The sequence below is a fragment of the Phacochoerus africanus genome, chromosome 9 (genome assembly GCF_016906955.1).
Source record: "Phacochoerus africanus isolate WHEZ1 chromosome 9, ROS_Pafr_v1, whole genome shotgun sequence".
Classification (NCBI taxonomy): Eukaryota; Metazoa; Chordata; class Mammalia; order Artiodactyla; family Suidae; genus Phacochoerus; species Phacochoerus africanus.
In genome coordinates this window covers 60,643,760-60,663,209 of record NC_062552.1, presented here as the reverse complement: position 1 = coordinate 60,663,209, position 19,450 = coordinate 60,643,760, and the positions used below count along the sequence as shown (strand labels likewise).

The 19,450-nt window shown below is 55.4% G+C and overlaps 1 protein-coding gene and 2 long non-coding RNA genes across 19 annotated transcripts in view; 1 reads left to right on the top strand and 2 right to left on the bottom strand.

Annotated features, from left to right (window-relative positions):
• Positions 1-18,823, top strand: part of PML (PML nuclear body scaffold) — a 41,187-nt gene extending 22,364 nt beyond the window's left edge. Inside the window, exons 5-9 of one of the 16 annotated variants that reach the window (XM_047796651.1) lie at positions 5,515-5,634; positions 6,004-6,259; positions 7,317-7,369; positions 15,824-15,974; positions 17,050-18,823. In XM_047796651.1, the coding sequence (XP_047652607.1) occupies positions 5,515-5,634; positions 6,004-6,259; positions 7,317-7,369; positions 15,824-15,974; positions 17,050-17,840 (1,371 nt within the window). In that variant the 3' untranslated portion in view covers positions 17,841-18,823. Of the gene's footprint in view, positions 1-340; positions 1,603-3,249; positions 4,030-5,514; positions 5,635-6,003; positions 6,268-7,198; positions 7,370-8,003; positions 12,855-14,850; positions 14,920-15,823; positions 15,975-17,049 lie in introns of those variants that run through there. The other 15 variants (XM_047796661.1, XM_047796652.1, XM_047796659.1 and 12 more) reach the window with 15 other exon arrangements.
• On the bottom strand, positions 3,035-4,027 carry LOC125136052 (uncharacterized). The gene is made up of 2 exons (XR_007137101.1): positions 3,996-4,027; positions 3,035-3,301 (listed from the first exon to the last, which is right to left on the bottom strand). It is a non-coding gene; the product is annotated as an uncharacterized LOC125136052 (long non-coding RNA).
• Positions 4,057-9,698, bottom strand: LOC125136051 (uncharacterized). 2 transcript variants are annotated; one of them, XR_007137099.1, is made up of 3 exons: positions 9,597-9,698; positions 4,522-4,783; positions 4,057-4,086 (listed from the first exon to the last, which is right to left on the bottom strand). It is a non-coding gene; the product is annotated as an uncharacterized LOC125136051 (long non-coding RNA). The 2 variants fall into 2 exon arrangements; XR_007137100.1 differs by having other exon boundaries at positions 4,078-4,195.
• Positions 18,824-19,450: the final 627 nt, after the last annotated feature.

Here is a 19,450-nt window from a genome sequence, read left to right as displayed (position 1 = left end):
TGGGCTCTCAAATGCCAAAGTAGCTCTCAATGAGTTCAGGAGGGGTTAGACCCAGGGATGGACAGCAGGAGCAGCCTCAGGTAGGCAGCCCTGATAGATGAAGCAGGTGACCCTCCCCTCCCCTCCATGTGCCCCGCCCCAGCTATGTGGACCTTCCCTTCCTCCTCCCCCCATACATGATTCTTGGAGAGGAACGGAGAACGGAACCGGGAGTCAGACAATGATCGCAACAGCCTGGGTTCCATCAGTGTGATTTTAGGGCCAGCATAGTTTCAAGAACCACAGTTTTCAGGGTTTGCAGGAGCCCACACTTCCTCTAATGTTGGCATTCCCTCTGCAGCACCCCTGACCTGTGACTGGCCAGTTTTCATGCACAGACCTCCAGGGGACAGGAAGCTCACTCATTCTTGAGACAGCTACTCCCATCTCTGGACTGCTCTGACTTAGACTGGTGCTTTGCTAGGTGGAAATGCCATGGCATCCCTTTAACTTGCCATGCTGGGTGCTTGCCTGCATGGCTCCTCTCTGCCAGGATGAGCTGCTTCAGTTCCTTCCTAGACCTGGCCTTGGGTTTGCTCCCCATGCTGGTTGTTCAGGTGTGCATGCTTGTCAAGGATTGGGGCCCCAGACTGACTGGTCCTCCATGGAAAGCAGGTCTTGTGGCGGTGGCAGTCATCCTTTCTGGCTTGGTCATGGCATGGCTTATAGGAGAGACAGATTGCTGTAGGATGGGGCAATCAGGAGAGGCTTTCTGGAGGAGGCAGAACTTAGGATCTGAGAGTTAGTGTGGAGAGAGCATGGAGTCTCACCTCCTCTTGCATAGAAGATGAAGCTAAGGCACAGAGAGTGTGTATGACAACCCAAGGCCACACAGCAAGCTAGGGACAGGACTTGAAGCCAGTTCCTAACTGCCTTGAGCATTCCCATTTAACACATATACAAAAGTTTAAAATGGACATTATTTTTGAATAGGCAATATAATCACATAGAATTTAAAAAAGTGATCATGTCTCCCACTTTGTGTCCCCTATTTATCTAGTTTTTATTCCCATTTGCCTAGACTTATTAATTTGTTACGTATGCTACCAAAATTTCTTTAATGACAAACATGTATGACTCTGGATATTTGCTTTCCTTTTTATCCCCCACAAAGGTAGCACAGTACCATATATACATATTTGGGAATTCAAACCTTATCAGTAGGCAGGGAGCTTCCTGATGCCTTTTTGCATCTGCATAATGGTCCACTAAATGGTTGTAGTCTGCTTTATTTAGCCAGTTCCTTGTTGATGATATTTAGATGGTTTTGGTATTATAAACACAGTAGAATGAATAATATTCCCAAAGAAATCATGTGAATGATACCACATGGAAAGGGCCCTGGGTCCACAGATCACGGCTATCTTCCAGGTGCCAGTCGCTGGCTAATGATCAGCAAGAGAGCCCATGCTGTCTCCTGTGAGTAAGGTCATTTTGCTGGGCATTTTGCTGGGTCTTTGTCTTGCGATCTCTCACTGCCAGCCACTAAGCAGTTTGAACTTGGGGCATTAGAAGAATGCTGTTTGTGCAGTTTCTTGCTTTCACGTAGGTAATAGTCTGGTGGGTGGGTGGGTGGGGGTCACATACTGTTAGTGCAGAGGACAGGTGTGTCTTCTCGAGGGAACTATGCCTGGAGAAAAGCAACTCCTGGACCCGCATTCCTGCTTAGGAGGCAGAAGCTGGGCTTCCAGCACCAACACGCATCCCTCTTGAAACTGCTAGTTTACCTTCATCGCTACCACATGCCTAGGTGGAGAGGATGCTAAACACACCAACAGGCTTAACTAGGCGCGCTTGGGTGGGAGAGCAGCTTGGGCATTTTCCCTCCTCTATTTCTCATAGGCTCGCTCTGTAATGACATCGAGATACTTCAATGGAAAAAGAATAAATTACTTCAAAGCTGTAAAACAACTATAAATCAGTCATCATGATTTTTTTTTTCCTGTCCCCAGCCCTCCTGTGTGTCCCCTGCTTCATTAACATGGGAAGGGGGGGGTGTCAGGGAGGATGGGACAGAGGTGGAGAGGAGCCCAGCCCTGCCTTTCTAGGAGTTCAGAGCCCACACAGAAAGAGGTTCAGGTTACACCAGGACCTTTGCAGTTTTTTTTCCCCCTTAATTTCAAATGATGATCAAATATGTATAACATAAATTTTGCCTAGAGGTGGACAATGTTGGCTCCTTTGGTAATTATGTTTTTAATTTTGGAGGAACCACCGTATAAGTTTCCACAGTGTCTCCATCCATCATCATCTACCTTCCCACTGACAGTGCACAGTGCTTCCAGATTCATCATATCCTCATTCACACTTGTTTGTTTGTTTTCCCTTTTTCTTTTTAGAGCCACACCTGTGGCATGTAGAACTTCCCAGGCTAGGAGCTGAATCGGCGCTGTAGCTGCTGGCCTACGCCACAGCCACGCTGGATCCAAGCCACATCTCTCTCTCTCTCTCTCTCTCTTTTTTTTTTTGTCTTTCGAGGGCCGCTCCTGCGGCATATGGAGGTTCCCAAGCTAGGGATTGAATAGGAGCTGTAGCCACCGGCCTGCGCCAGAGCCACAGCAATGCCGAGATCCAAGCTGCATCTGCAACCTACACCACAGCTCACCGAAACGCCTGATCCTTAACCCACTGACTGAGTCCAGGGATCAAGCCCACATCCTCATGGACACTATGTTGGGTTCTTAACCTGCTGAGCCCCAATAGGAACTCCATTAATAGCCATCTTATTGAGTGCGAGGTAGTTTAAACTTTTTTGACCCCCACCCACTGTAAAAAAATATATTTTACATCTGACCTACAGCATGTACACATGCAATACCTGTAGCTAAAACAGAAGATTTTTTGTTTTTTTCTTGGCCAGGCGAGCCACATGTGGACGTTCCTGGGCCTGGGATACAACCCATGCCATAGCAGTGACCACACCGGATGCTTAAACTGCTAGGCCACCAGGGAACTCCTAAAACAGATGTTTGACAAAATAAATGAACACTTATAATAAAGATAGGACATATGCTAATATTTTCTATTCGGTGCTTTTGTCTGTAATCCAAAAAAGTGCCAGTCATCACGTTGCTTTCATGATCCATTCATGGGTCGCAGCTGTAGTTGGCAAAACCCTGGTGCAGAGAGTGCCGTGGAGATGGTGCCCTTTTTCGATGGGCCTGGGAGAAAGTGACCTGGGAGATGATCCCCTCTTCCCACTTCCCACAGGTGGGTCCACGCTCTGATCCAGAGACAGCTCTCCCCGCTTTTGGTAAAGATGCTGAGAAAAAGAGAGCCAGCAAGGGGGAGGAGAGAAGGAAATCAGTCCATCTGGAGCCCACATTTCACAGGAAAGGGCTCAGTACCGAGAAAAACCCACCTCGGGGTTCCGGTCCTGGCACCTGGCCTGTGGTGCTGGGCTTTGCCTGCCTTCCCCAGCCACGGCTTGGCCAGGTAATCCCTGCTGCCCCTCCCCCCCTCCCGTGAGGGTGAGCCTGCCGGTGGCTCAGAGGGACAGAGCTTGTCCCCATGAGGAAAGCACACTTCTGGCCTCATCCTCTCACCACCCGCTGCCTGGCTTTTCCGATGCAGCTCTGTTCGACGAAGGGCCCCCTCCGGCTGTGTCAGAATCCCGTTCCTTTTCTGGGGGGATGTGGATGCACTGCAGGCTCCTGATGTGTGATCATCCACTGAGCACACCGGGGATGTGAGGCGCCAGGGGGTTGGGATTGGAGGCAGGACCCCCTGAGGCTGGGCCTCTCCTTTCAGGGGGTTGCTTCCCGAGTCTCCCACTGGGCTTCAGCAGAAGGGCCAGCTTACTCTGCAGCTTCCCAGATGGAAAGCAGTGGTGCCAAGGGATGGACAAGACAGTGACCAAAGAAAAGGGAGTACGTGAGGGTGCAGGGAGGGAACGTCCATTTCCAAAACACTGGATTCAAGGAGTTCTCATTGTGGCTCAGCAGTAAGGAACCCACCTTGAATCCATGAGGACTCGGGTTCTATCCCAGCCTTGCTTAGTGGGCTAAGGATCCAGCTCCAATTCAGCCCTGTGCCGCAGGTGTGACCCTAAAAAGAAAACACCAAGACCAACAACAACAAAAACCCCACTGGTCCAGGCTCTTAATAGGTATGTGACCTTGAGAAGTATACCTTCATTCTTCCTCAGTTTCCTTCTCTGTAAATTATAATTATAGCATAATAATAGTAATTATAAATGGTACCAATCGCTTCGTTAAAAAAACTACGGTTTCTTTTGGTTGTGGTGAAATTCGCATAAAAGTCACCATTTTAATTAAAGTGTGTACAGTTCAGTGACACTTCATACGCTCAGTCTGGTATAACCATCCCCCTTCTCTAGCTCCGGAATATTTTCATGACCCCAAAAAGGAAACCCCACACGCATGAGTCTGTCGCTCCTCATGTCCCCATCCCCCACCCTCCGGCCCCCACCCGCCTGCCCGTCTCCATGCAGCGCCTCATGTTTCCTAGAAATGGACTCACGCAGTTCTCTCGTGGATGGCTGCCTTGCATTTAGTAAAATGTGTTTTCCAGGTTCATCATGTTGTGTGTGTTAGAACGTCATTCCTTGTTATGGCTGAATAACATTCTTCTGGATGGCTGTCCTACGTTTTGTTTATCCATTCATCGGCTGATAGATACGTGGGTTGTTTCCACCGTTTGGCTGCTGTGACTAGTGCTGCCATAAACATCCCTGTGCAGGTTTCTGCTTGAGCATCTGTGTTCAGCTCCTTCGGGTAGATACCTGGAAAGAGAGTGGTTGGATCATATGGGAAGTCTTTGTTTCGCTTTTTGAGGAACTGCCCCTTGTTTCATTTCGGGGAGAGGTTCATGAAGCCCTTGGCACTGTGCCCAGCCCAGAAGTGTAATAAAAATAGTGGCCTCCTCTTCCTCCTCAGCTGCTTACTAAGTGCCAGGTGCTCTTCTACACATTTTCCTTGTAGTCACATTGCATCCACATTGCTCTGGGAGGTGGATATTATTATTCCCATTGTACAGAGGGGGACTGGGGCCCGAGAAGTTTGAAGTGGTTCGTCCGAGGTGTGTAATTGTGTAGTTGCTATTTTAACCCAGGTGGAGTAAGGCCCAGGGCAGAGTGAAGGTCACAGGGAGGCCGGTGTCCCAGGAGGCTTTGTGGAAGGATTTTTCCTCCCTGTTATAACTGCAGCTGTAGAGGAGGTGCTCCCATTAGTAGTGAGCACTCTGTCCCCGGAGCTGTCCAGCCTGGGCCTGGTTGTCACGCAAGCTTGAGGGATTGCTGGGCAGTGTGATCCCTGAGGTCCTCCTCCAGCCCTGGCAAGGATGCACAGGCACTGAAGTGGCCCCTGGCTGCCAGCTCCTCAGGGTCACAAGGGGGTGAAGTCACAGAGGCTGTGGGGTCCCCAGTGGGCTCTGGGCTCTGGACCGGGCAGCCTGCACCCAGCCCTGGTCCTGCTGCCTGGTCATTTCTAACCACCCTGTCTCCCGACTTTGCAGCCAGAGGAGGTGCAGAGGGCCCAAGGGCAGACTCCGGAATTGGCTGTAGTCCAGCCGGTGCCGGGGGCACACCCTGTGCCAGTGTATGCCTACTCCATCAAAGACCCCTCGTGCAGAGAGGTAAGGTTCTCCCAGCCTCCCCCGCCGCCCCCGATCCCCGAGGGCCCAGATCCCAGCAGGCTGTAGGAGGTGGAGTGGAGTGAGGATCCAGGCTCTCCTCACTCTGGGTTGCCCTGTCAGGAGGCTCCCCTCCAAGCATGAGCCACTCCCAGGAGGTAGTCAGAGGCCAGCCGTGGTCAGTGGTCACCAGTGGAGCCAGTGCTCATGGTGACCTGGGAGGGCATACGGTATAGAGAGAGGCACGATCTCCATGGCAGAAAGTAGGGGGACCAGCAGGAGCAAAGGGCACAGGTCCCTGCCACCCAGGTCTGGGTCTCTGCCCACTGCCCCAGTGGCTCCTGACCCTGCCTGTGGCTCCCCTCTGCACAGGAGAGCTCCAGCACAGCCACACCACAGAAGAGGAAGTCCTGCCAAACTGAGGCCCCAAGGAAGGTCATCAAGATGGAGTCAGAAGTGGAGGAGGAGAGGGCTCGGAACTCCCCCGAGCAGCCCAGGCCCAGCACCTCTAAGGCAGTCTCGCCACCCCACCTGGACGGGCCCCTCAGCCCCAAGAGCCCCACCATAGGAAATGACCTCTTCTGGCCTGACAGCAACCACGTGACCGGCAACAACCCCGGGGAGGCAGGTAGGGAGGTGGGTGGCAGCAGAGGCTGAGGCCTGCACGCTGTCCTTCGGGGTCCGGGTGGGATTCCCTCTTCTGCACCCTGACCCCACCCAGGGAGCCCAAAGCTAACAACATTCCCTGCGTGTCCTGCCCTCAGCTGCCACCAAAAGGTGACGGGAAAGCCCAGGGTTTGTGGGGTGAGAGTGGACAGTGTACCCTGTGCTTTGCTGGGATGCCAGTGCTGCGGGGGCATGAGGGGCTCAAGGCCCCGGCTCCTTCCCCCAGCCCCCTTGTACAGAACCCAGCATCGCGCCTCTGCACAGAATGGGGTCTCTCCCAGAAACGTGTGTTGGCGGGCGCCTAGCACCTACGCAGAGAGGACTTGGGTAAAGGCCACACCCTTCAGTTTCCCAATTTTTCTGCAGAGGCCACCTGCCAAAGTCTCTTGTTTGTCCAAGAGACTATAACCACTGCTAGATGGGGAGTCTTTTCACATGAGTTGAGGTCAACAAATGGAATTCTGGAATGTTCAAGACAGTTCTTGCTGGATCTGTTTGACCCAGCATCCTGCTTTGTTTTCACTCTGGGTCCCACACTGAGCCCTGTCCCTGGTCACACACTCTGCCCCGACTGATAATCCTTGCTCACAGGTGCTATTGGTAGTCAGAGGGTTTTGAGTCACCTAGATAAAGTCTCTTTTATTTCAAACATCTCAGCTCAGGGGGCTGAGAATTGGAACAAATCAGTGTCCTGCTCCAGGTTGGCAAAAGGTTCCAAACGAGGGGGTGCTTGTCACAGCCCCTCTGCAGGTCATAAATTCTGAATCCAGGGCCAACAGCTGAATTAAGTGTTCACAGACAGGACACAGCAGGCATGCTGGTAAGCGGCTTTGAATAAGCCCTCTGCACAAGCAGATCCACACTGGCACCCGTGGTGAATGTTCACATCCCCCCCTTGCAGGGCACGCGTCACCAACCCAGCCCGCTGGCCAGCAAGGATTCCCACGGGACAACACCCGGGGCCCCATCCACGAGCGTCCCTGGCAGGACCTAACGTTGTCTCCCCCGCCCCGTTTCAGAGGAGCGCGTCGTGGTGATCAGCAGCTCAGAAGACTCAGATGCTGAAAACTCGGTGAGTGGCTCAGAAGGTTGGCCCAGGACTCCTGCCTCCCCTCATTCCAGGTCCCAGGGGGCACAGCCACAGCAGGTGACTCTCAGACTCGCCTTGCGCCTGGGGAATTTGCCAGCGAGGCAGTGAGTCCTGAGCTGTCCAGAGGCTAGTCTCCAAGAGCCAGCTGTGGGTCTGGATCCCCGAGCCAGGGCAGGAGCCTTCAGTAATCACATGCACTCTTCCAAAGAGCTGAGAGAGGGCTTCCTTCCAGAGCCCTGTCTTTTTTCAGGGCTAGCCAGTGCCCTTGTCCGGAGCTTCCTTATGCATTTTCTGGCCTCTTAAGTCCTCAGTGAGGAGGGTGGACAAGAACTAAGTCCCTGTCTGGCCACGGCCAGTGGCAGCCAGTGCAGGGCTGTGAGGGCGCGCACCGTGCAGGGCCCAAACAAGCAAGCCGTGACTCCATGTGAGAAGAACTTCTTTAAAGCTATCCCACAGTGGAACACGTGGCCCTATGGGTTGTGACCCTCGAGGTTGTTAGTGGAGACTGGGCTATCACCTGTCCAGGGGAACAAGGGATTGGAGTAGAGTGGAAGGTTGGACTGGGGGGTCCCCGAGGTCCCTCCCAACCCTCAGTCTGAGGTTCTGTGTTGGAAAGTGTGCGGAGCCCATGGAGATCAACGCACCTTCCTCCTCGCCAACCCACCCCTCGCCAAGAGCTCGCCATGCGTCCCGCCCCTGCCAGGCCTTCCGTCCGCCCCGTGGTACATGCCGCCTCCAAGCTTGGCCTCCCGACCATCCGGAGCAAGCCGCCAACCCCAACGCTGAGTGTCCCAGCCAGCCCGCCAGTCTCCAGGAACAAGCTGCCGGCCCCCCGGGTGTCCGCCTCCTGTCACGCGGAGCACTGAGAATCCCACGCCTTCGCCACATCCTGCGTCTGCCCCTCAAAGTGTGTCGTGGCATCACGTGGACTTGTCCTCCTGCCATGGTCCAAGCCACCACCCCTGCCACCACCACGCCTCCCAGCCATCCTGCCAATCCCCAGGAGTGTCCCACCCACCTCCAAAGGGTTAACGGCCAACCCTTCCGGGTGCGAGGGGCAGCTCGATCCCGCGGCCGCTCCCTCCGGGGCTCCCCGCATGTGGCCCAGTGGCTCCACAGCTTCTTTGCCCTTCCTCTCTCCTCTGTGCCTCCCCAGCTTGATGCCTCTGCCAGGGGGGACCTGGGGGGAGGCAGAGGAGCACCCCTGACTCTTGGGGCAAGAATCTCCCCTGGGGATTCTGGCAGGGCCCCCATGGAGAATCTCCAAGTCCAGGTCCCACTGGAAGGCCCTCCAGATGCATTTCCACCACCCCATCCTCCAGAGAGACCTCCCACCAGCATGAGCACCCCGCAGACAAGCCTCTAAGAGCCCCACGTGCCCTCCTACTCCACAGCCCTAACCCTGAGCACCTTCCTCTTGTAACCTTGTGGCCAGCACCCACCCCGCCGCCCGGCCCTGCACACAGTAGGCGCGCACTGCATCTTGTCAGGGAATGAAGAGCTACGTGGACCTCAGGGCAAAGAGACCAAGTCCTTCCCAGCCAGGGGGCCATGACTGATGGGGCCATTGCTCTCTACATCCTCCAGCCTCTTTTCCCCAAACAAGAAAGCTTCTCTCCCCCTTTGCACCTCCCACTGCCCCATTCCCCCACCCCAAGCCTTCCCTCGGGGCCTCTGCCGGGATGTGAGCCCACAAGTGCAAGGACTCTGCTGCTCCCAGGCCCTGGCAGGTGTGGCTACTCAATAAATACCTGTTGAACCATCACCCTTGCAAACCCTTCTTCCATGACCATCAGATTCCCTGCTGGGCTTAGCTTTTCCTTTGTCTCCTGCCCGCACTGAAACCTGGCTCACCTGGGGGGCTACTGTGTCCCTCTTTCCCCCACACTCTGTGAGCATCAGAGGTGGGAGGTGGGGTTCAGGCCCTCTGCCTCCTGGACTGTTTCCGTCCCACCTTCTGGCAAGATCCCCTCTGCCTTTGTGGTTCCAGCTCTCTAGGTGAACCCCACTTCCCCCAGCTCATCTCGGTCATCTTCTTGCCTCCCCCAGGCATCTCCTGCCTCCTACGTTTCCTCTCCCCACCCAGGTGCACCCTTCTTCCTGGGTGACTTCAGCATCCCCCACTCTGGCCTCACCTCGACCTTTCAGGGATCCCCACCCCATTCCCCTGCAGCCACATCCCCCTTCTCTCTCTGGACCTCACCCTTACCGAGAACTGGGAATCTCTAAACCAGCCCACTCACACTCTGACCACAGCCTCCTGGTCCTTGAGCTCTCAGTTGTCTCTCAGGCCTCTGCTCTCCCTTCCGGCTCCCTCTGCCCTTAACTTCCCGCCCACCAGCCAGCAAAGTCCAGTGTTTCAGCCAATCTTTCACCAGGATCTCCGGAGCCCTGCCCACCTTGGCCTCCGGTAGGCTGCCCTCCAAAGACAGCCCTGGAAGGATTCAGAGTGGCGTTCCTGCTCAGCTCTGCCACCTGGAGGCCAACTTCTGTTGGTGAGAAGTCCAGGCAAGTGAAAGCTGCAGGGACTGTCTCCAGGGCTCCCTGGCACTCCAGCCTCAGCGCTCACCTGGCCCCACACCCCCACAGCTACTTGTGAGCCGCCACTCCCCTAGCCCTGCTCCCTCATCCCCACCCTAGCTTTCAGCAGGTGACTGAACCTTCTGCCCTAGGAGAACAGATGGGACAGGTGGCATGGGAGCAGCCCACATCTTGCATCACTGATGGCAGATTGACCCCATCACGTCCTTCCTCCGTCCCTCCTGGTAGGATGGTGGAGAGGGCCACCCAACTCTGGGACTCACTCCCCTTCTTCGGGGCCCCAGCCCTCCCACCTCCCTGGGAGCCTCGATCCATCTCCCATCCTCATCTGCATCTTCAAACACTCCCAGAGCTACCTGAAGAAAGCCTTGCCCATCTTGCCCCCACCCCCATCCCCCTCCCTGCATTCCCCTTCAGCCTTCACCCCCCACCCACCCCAGGCGCTCCCTCCCCACCATGCCTGAGCCCTGCCACCAGCACCAGGGTGACCTCCATGCTCCAGGTCCACCAGTCACCTTTAGTCCTAAATCCCCCCGAAAGACTCTGCTTTCCTTGGGCTCAGGAGGTTCCCCTGCAGCTTTGGCTGCTCCTCCTCACTCCCCTTTCAGGTCTCTCTGTCCTTTTCAGTGTTGTTTTTCCAGCTTAGGTTCTAGGCTCTCTTTTTAGTCTGTGCACGCTGACCCTGGCCTCGGCTGCATCCACAGCCACTACGGGCTCCTGCCCGCCAGGCCAGTAGAGCCGCTGGCCTGCCAATATCTGCACTCAGATACCCCACAGAATCCTCAGACTCCCTTCCTCTCCTCTCAGCAAATCACCATCTGCGGGGTCACAGAGGCTGAGGCCCCAGAGCGGCCCAGGCCCACCTCCCCCTTTTTTGTTATTTCTCCCAGCCAGTCACCTGTTGAGTCTTGTCTTTCTTTCCATGTTCTAAATTCCTCTGAAATCTGGGCACTTCTTTCATCCCATAATCTTGATAAAATTAAAGCAAAACTGACACTGGGTGGAGACAGAAGACCAGGAAGGAAAGAGCGAGAGAAGGATGGGAAGGCCACTGCTCTCCCCAAACTTCCTGAGTGTTAGGGGGAGGCACTGAAACCGACAACATTTGGGTGTATGTGTGGCAGGTGGGGTGGGGAGGGTGGGGGGGTCTAGTCCTCCGCGGTCAGCAAGGCCACTAGGTGATGTCTCAGGGTGACCAATTCAGGAAGGAGCAGCACATTTCAGATCACAAAGAATTAAATGATGAGAAGCAGCTGCTCACCTTTGCGACCAGAGAGAGCCAGACACTCCCTGCTTTAGTGGACATGGTTTTCAGACACAGGTTTTAAAATTAACAATTACAGGAGTGGGATGCTTACTGAAAAAAAAATTTTTTAAGAAAACAAATTAGATACCGCTAATTAGGTGCATCTCTCACCCACCTTCTGTGCCCCCTTCCAGAACCCTGGTTCTCCCACAGTCCCTTAGAGGGAGGGGACGGTGTGACGTTGGCAGAGTGCTCCAGGCTCCTATGCCCTCCCCTCTCATTGGCCTTCAGTCTAGCCTGCCAGTGTGTGAGGGTTGTAGAATCCCAGCTTGCTAAGATACCACACTTGCCAAGATACCGCATTTGCCAAGTGTACCTGGGCATGTAGCCCCCTGACCTTTGGGCTGTGGCTGTGTGAGTGGCTGGAATCCAGCCGTGGGGGCTCTGGCACAGATCTGGCATGCTGGTCAGGGCTCAGGGAGAGGCAGCTTGAGCAGGAGGGGTGCTCTGTAGGAGGCCTCCCCACTGCTGGAAGAGGCACTGGGGCTGTGGCCTTAGGGTGGAGGGGTGAGACCCAGGTCCAAGGCTGGAGACCTGGGGTGAGGAGGTGGGTCAGCCATGCCTCTGCCCTGGGCCCTGTGTTGGGATACAAAGCAGAAAAAAGATGGATGTTCTTACCCACTCTTGTGACAGATGACTCACTTCAGTGCCTGGTAGCAGCAGGACCTAGTGGAAGCAGCAGGGGGCCCAGCCAAGGGGGCAACCCCTGGAAGAAGTGGTAGTGGTGACCGAAGTGGAAGGGAGGCCTGTGGGGAGCAGCTGACCTGGGGAGGGGCCATGATGCTGGTGAGTGTGTGTATCAGAAAAAGAAGCCTGTGCTCTGCTGAGAAGCTGGGAACCACACCTGCTGGCGCCTAGTGGGCAGCAACAGCCTGCAGAGGGGTCATAGGAGCCACAAGCTGGCTAATGGGATGGCCTAGGTCACAGACAACATGCCCGCTCTCTCTGGGACCTTCAGACTTTGCAAAAGCTGGGGTTCTGTGTCTGCCAAATACAGCAGGGCATGTGTCTTGCCAAATGGATCCCAGCTGTTGCTTACACTCGGCGCTGAGGATTCTTGATTAGCCTCATGTTGGATACTAGGTAGATACCGCAGGTGAGGATGGGGAATATTAAAGAGCTCGGCTCCCGTCTGATTTGTTGATGCTAAAACATGGTTGGTAATTAGGACAGGCATTCTCAACCCTGGCTGCACACTGGTACCACTCGGGGAGATTTACCAAGGACAAATTCCTGGGTCCCACCTAGAGATTCTAACTGACTTGGTCTGGGAGGCACCCAGACATCAAGATTCTGTTAAGCTGCTAATGCACAACCAAAGTAGAGAACCACTAAGTTAGGGGATTCAGTTGCACATGCGTGTCAGAAATGCTGCTCATTTTTGTGTGTATCAGCCGTGAACAGATGTGACGTGAACACGTGGGAATAGGATCCAGGCGGGGAGAGGAGCCGCTGGATCTTTCCAGATGAACCCCTTAGACTTCTGGAAGGTGGAGATGTCCACCCAGCTGCTTCCCATGAGCACCCTTGGTTCGGCCCTTACACCTGCTGTGTTGAGTTGGGATGCAGTTGATCTGCTAGGCTGACAGTGATGAAGTGAAATATAGCTTGTGAACCCAACTGCATGTGTGTCCTAGTTGTCTGTGTATTCTAAAATAATCCTGGGTCGCGTATGGCTCAGTCCGAGCTCATGCCCCTTCCCATCATCCTGATTATGGAATGAAGCAGAACAGTAGAGGCAGGAGCAGAAAGACATCCTGCACCAGAACCTCTAGGTGCTCATTCCATTAACTCTGGGTCTTTAGAAGATGTGTCAGTACTTTGCAGTCAAAGAAACACAGCCCATTAACCAAGTATCCATGGCTTACTCGAATCTTTCGAAGATGACTAGGCGATCCAACACCTAACTCACACCCTCCAGAGGCCCTTTCACTCTAGCATTCATCATCTCCCACTCCCTGGCCCTTCAAAGCCTTTCCCCACTTTTCACTTTCCAGTCCTCTCACATGGGCTCTTCCACTCCTGTGCCTTCTGCTGCCATTCCCTTCCCTTCCCAGCAAATCTCAGGCTTTCCTGGACTCTTATCTTAGGTTCTGGTTCCTACCATTATCCCTCTCTGTGCCCCTCCCCATCATCCTGGTTATGGAATGAGGCAGAACAGTGGAGGCAGCCCTTAGTGAGCAGGAGCAGAAAGGCATCCTGCACCAGAACCTCTAGGTGCTCATTCCGTTAACTCTGGGTCTTTAGAATATGTGTCAGTACTTTCCAGCTGCGTTGCTGGGATTCAAGGCAGAGAGAGGGGATTCTGTTTACAGTTGACTAGAGTCTGGTGGAAGGCATTCCAGTGAGACCAGCGCCATGGAGTAGCCACACCTGCTGGACGTCCCCAAGAGCAAGAGGAATCCAGGAGGAAGAGGAGTCAGGGCGAGAAGATCCAGCCTTCCCCCTAACCCCTTGACAAGCTCAGCAGAAAGGGGTGCCCTCCTAATAAGGGAGCCATCGGGGCCTTCAGTAAGTTCAGGACAAAAAAGGCTATTTCCGTGACTATGAAAGACAAAATGACCCTGGGACCATGGCAGCCTCCAAGAAAAACAAAACAAAACAAACAAACAAAAAAAACGAGGTTCTCATGGCCATCATAAATGACCCTGGTATAAAAATGGGGGAGTTGGCCCCAAAATGCAGTTGTGCTGCCCTCCAGGGAGCTCGACTCTTGGAAGAGAATATCCAAAGAGAAGACCATGGCCCTGTGACCTAAACAGACACTGCCCGAAGGAAGACAGGCGGAAGCACTGAGGGCCACTGCAAGGGCTTCTGCAGTAATGTTTGGAGCAGAAAGAAGAAGGGAGAGTCCAGTGTGCCGTGTCGGTGGGTGGCAGAGAGGACTCGGCCAGGGGACGGCTCTGCAGCTGAGGCCCAGGGGAGGACATAGCGAGGGGAGTCCAGCTCTTTCCACCAGCCCAAGCGTGAGAGCAACCCTGCCTTGTGAACGGGACAGGCACTGGAAGGTTGGAGATGGCACTGGAGTCTCCCAGCTACAGCTGCCAACTTTAAGGAAGATGCCTGGAGAAGGCTCCTTAACAGGCAGGTCAGGGAGCCCTGACAGCCAGACACTCAGACCAAGACATGCTAAATCAGCCAATCGAGGGTCCAGATACGTGCAAGGCATTTGACGACGTGTTTTGTCAAATGAGGGCCTCGGGGGGGTATATAGTCCCAGAACTCACAGGCTGCTCTAAGCAAAACTATGTCTGAAGGGACTCGTGGTGAATGTCTGTTTATATCAGTGACTAGGAGGAAGTTGGCGAGCCTGGGGCAGGGCTATGAAATGCAAATAAAGTAATCAGCCACTCCCAGGGAAATCAGCACTTTTTAATTGTCCTTAGGAAAGACTTTGCTCTTGGCTGAAATTTCTGGATAAAACAGAAGTTTTACCTGGAGAGGGCCTAAGAGAGCCTGCTGATTCCGCCCCAGGCCAGGGACATTAGCCAGACACCAAAGTTCAGGGAGGCCATCAGCCACCATGGGCAGTCCCTAAGGGGGAAAGATCGGAGGCCTGCTCTGGATTCTGTCTCAGCAGTGTCCCTGTGGCCCTGGCCTTGTCACTTCCTCCTAGTGTCTGGAGGATGGCATTCACAGGAGGTTCTGAGCAGGCCACCAAAGATGGAACGACTGGCTTTGGCAGGTGAGCAAATGATGACAATTCACTCTCTGCATTATGAAAGGCTCCACCTCCCTCTAGAGCCCTCCCCCCAGACTCTCAGAGCCGGAGCCCTTCCCGGACCCCAAGGCCTTTCAAACAGCATACTTGCCAGGTGCCCAGTCAGGAGGTGCCCCGGCCTCAGGCTTCCCTAAGCAGCTGGTTCCTGGACGCCAAATGATGGGGGCCCCCTAGATTCTGAGCCTTCTCTCAACTGTTCTCATGGTCAGGCTATGTGTGTCCCCCTAGAGGTGGTGTCCCAGAGGCCAAGCAGTCCTCTGTCCCCTTTGTTGGGGGACAGGTAAAGCCAGGCCCCTGGCCCCTTCCAGAGAAACACCTAGAGGTTGAGATGCGGCTCCTTTCCCATCTCAGGCTCATAGTATGTCTCCTGAGTCGGCTCAGAGAGATGGAGCGAGGAGCAGACACACCTGCCCACCAGGGCAGCAGCCCCTTCCCTGAGCCTCCCCACCCAGCCCTGCTCACCCACGTGCACACTCCTGTATCATATCACACATCCACACACACTTGTGTCAACACAGGGCCACACATCCACACCCCTTCGTGCACACCCAGAACACACACCTGACACTTGCATTCATTCCTACACGTGCTTTCACCCACTCAGCCACATGATCTCACCCTACTCACGCACTAACACCACCTACCTGGGTTCACAAACAGACACGACCCTCACAGGCACACATGCACATCCATTCACACACTCCCTTTCCCAGGAACAGGCCCTCCCCGACAGGTGCCCCCCATAGCCACGCACACACTCATGCATGCACAGGCACCCACACCGGCTCACGGGCACAGGCTCGCATTGCCACTGTGCTCCCTCCCCCCGCCCCAGACCCCCTGACCTGTTGGTTTTTTTGTGTTGCAGTCCTCCCAAGAGCAGGACAACAGCAGCAGCGAGGCCAGTGACCTCCAGCTGGAGGGCCCCAGCTCCCTCGGGGTCCTGGACGAGAGCCTCATCAACTCCGGAGCAGAAGACAGGCCCCTGGTTTTCTTTGACCTCAAGATTGACAGTGAAAGTGGGTTCTCCAGTGGCCCCCCCACCCCTTTCTACCTTAGTCCCTGAGTCCCCAAGCTAAGTGCAGGCAGGGCCATCTGCGAGCCCAGGAGAGCCCTGAGCGCTGGCTGATGGCTGCAGCCAGAGAGCGGGCAGAGCACTGGGCCACCCCTGAGCCTCCCAGGTGTTTGAACTTGGTCCCCTGAATAAGGACGTCTGCTCTGATCAGTGCCTGAAGGCAGGAGGTGAGAGCCTCTGTGAGCTCCCTGCCCCCACCGGCACTTCTCTTACGGAGCCTTGGGAACACACCTCTGAACAGAAGCGCAATACTAGAGTTGCTGCAGTAAGACCAGCAATCTGAGCACGGCCGTAGGCTGTGGCTGCATGTTTCTGAGTCCAGGGCCCCTTCGTTCCACAGGGGGCTGCACAGGGAGGCCAGCAGAGTCATGGGTACAGCTATGACCCCTTCTCCGTCTCCCCCACAGCACTTGCCCTGGCCCTGCAGAAGGCCAGGCCCTGTCCTGTGGTCTAGACTCAACGTGGGGTCCGCCCAGGCGGACAGAAGCAGCAGGTGTTTCCACAGGACAAAGAAGCAGTTTGCAGACCTCACTGGGATGTTGTGGGCCATATTCAGCAGAGGGGACCGGGCAGGTGTGCTGTCTGAGCCGGGGGCTCCGATGGCTGGGAGCCTCGGCTCAGTGACTGATGGGCGTGGGAGCCAGGGGAAAGGGAGCAGAGGACTAGGCAGAAACACTGAGGGGTCTCCCATGTAAGTGGGTGGAGGATGGCAGAAGACAGACAGAAGGGACCCGGAATGAAAAGATTTGGCGAAGTCGGGCAGGTGGCAGGGCTGGGGGATGCTGGACTCCCAGCTGGGGAGCCAGGGGTGAGTGAGGGCAGCCCACCTCCCCTTCTGACCTCCGTCTCCATCAGAGCCTAGGTCAGAGCTGCATTTATGGCTGATGTTTGATTCCTACTAGCGAGCCCCAAGGTGGGGTCTCTGGATGGTGAAATTGGCAGCCCTGGAGGACCCCCTGTTTCTCAGGTGGTGCCCCCAGTGCCCTTGGGGCCTCACGCTGCCCTTTTCTCCTGCTCAGCCCAGAAAATTAGCCAGCTGGCGGCCGTGAACCAAGAAAGCCAGTTCCGCATGCTCATCCAGCCCGAGGCCTTCACCATCCGTTCCAAGGCTGTCTCCCTGGAGGTGGGGCTGCAGCACTTCCTGCACTTCCTGGGCAACATGCGCCAACCCATCCTCGCCTGCTATAAGCTGTGGGGGCCTGGCCTCCCCAGCCTCTTCCGGGCCCTGGAGGACATGAACAGGCTGCAGGAGTTCCGGAAGGCCATCTCTGGCTTCCTGGCCATCCTGCCCCTCATCCGGGAGTGCGTGCCTGGGGCCAGCAGCTTCAAACTCAAGAATCTGGCCGAGACCTACCTGGCGAGAAACATGAACGAGAACCGCAGTGCCCTGGCATCCGTGGTGACCATGCGTGACCTGTGCCGCCTCCTCGAGGTGACCCCGGGCCCCCAGCTGGGCCCGCACATCCACTCCTTCAGCTGCCTGCAGTGCTTCTCATCTCTGCAGCCTCTGGTGCGGGCAGCCGTCCTGCCCCGGGCCAAGGCCCGCTTGCTGGCCCTCCACAAGGTCAGCTTCCTGGAGCTGGTGACTGCACATCATCATGACCCACAAGAGGGCCTGAAGAAGTACAACTGCTTCCTGAGCCCTCAGAGTCCCTCATCGCCCCCCACCCAGTCTGCTTTCAACCTGCAGGCTCTGGGCACCTACTTTGACAAAGGCCTGCGGGAGGGGCTGGCCTCCACGAAGGCAGAAGGCAGCTCCAGCCTCCTCACTGACCACAGCTTGGTGGAAAGGGCTTCCCAGGAGAGCTGAGAGGGCTGGACGACTGGCTTGGCTCTCTGTGGACGGAGAGGGATGGGGCCACTGAGGCAGGCCTTCCCCTCACAGCATTCCAGGTACCCCCGGTCATTTGGTCTAGAATCAGTTCTCCTTCTCTGGGACCAGATTTCCCTCCTGTTAAAAACCCCACAGTTTTTTTCCAGTTGTGGCTCACTGGTAATGAACCCGACTAGTATTCATGAGAAGGTGAGTTCTATCCCTGGCCTCGCTCAGTGGGTTAAGGATCCCATGTTGCCATAAGCTGTGGTGTAGGCTGCAGATGTGGTCGGGATCTGGCATTGCTATGGCTGTGGTGTAGGCCGGTAGCTGAAGCTCCAATTTGACTCTTAACCAGGGAAATGCTATATGCATGAGTGTGGCCCTAAAAAGACAAGAAAAAAAATAACAGCCCTACAGAGAAGGTTCCAAGCCCAAGCAGCCACTCATCAAGAGGCCACCAGATCAGCTTGGGCCCTGGAAGCATCGGTGAGTGAGCTCACCGGACCCCTGGCTCTGCCCCTACAACAGCCTTCCCAGCCTTCCCAGGTGAAGAAGGTGTGGCCTCTGGCTAAGTGGTCCCCATCCTGCCCCAGCCACTGAACCCCCATTCCCACAAGTGTTCTGGCCATAGCCCCAGGGGACCTGCTGACAGCACCCACAGACACGACCTGCAACACCAGTGGCACCCAGGATCAGCCCCACGGAAGTGCTTTTCAAACCAGACCACCCTTGGAGTTCCCGTTGTGGCTCAGTGGTCAACAAATCTGACTAGGAACCATGAGGTTGCAGGTTCCATCCCTGGCCTCGCTCAGTGGGTTAAGGATCCGGCGTTATCATGAGCCGTGGTGTAGGTTGCAGACGCAACTCAGATCCCGAGTTGCTGTGGCACTGGTGTAGGCCAGCAGCTTCAGCTCCAATTAGACCCCTAGCCTGGGAACCTCCATATGCTGCAGGAGCGGCCCTAGAAATAGCAAAAAGACAAACAAACAAACAAAAAAAAACAGACCACCCTTCATGGGCTAGGTTCTGCCTGCCTGGGGGCAGTTCTGTTCACCTCCCCTTTGGAGCATTTTCACTCCCAAAGGGCCTCCTCTCAGCAGAGACAGGGGGTGCTGCTCCATGCCTGTCCCTGCTTCCAGACTGGGACCCTTCCAAGCCTTCTTCCCTCCTCCTGGCCACATCAACGCCTCCCTTTAGTCGAGACTTTGCCTTTGGTCCTCAGACACCAGCCCCTCTCAACACAGCCCTGTGCACTCCCTGCACTGCCTGCCCAGCTCCACCAAGGAGTGGCCTGCAGCCCAATACTACTCTCTGCACAGAGCCAAGCCCCCCTCTGCATCGCATCAGAATCTCTGGGGTGGACCCCAGCAAGCTGTTTTAGCAGGTTCTCCAGGTGACTCTGGTGGCTGCCAAGTTTCAGAACCACTGCTCTGATAGACTGCTCCTCCGAGGCAAGGCAGTGTGGAGCAACGAAGAAAGCCCTAGCCTTGGCCCTGCTGAATGTCACCCAGGAAAGGGCCCCTTTCTGAACTCCCACATGGTCACCTATAAAATGGGTTGGTCAGCCCCCATGGTCCCAGAACTCTCATCCAGCTCTGCCATTC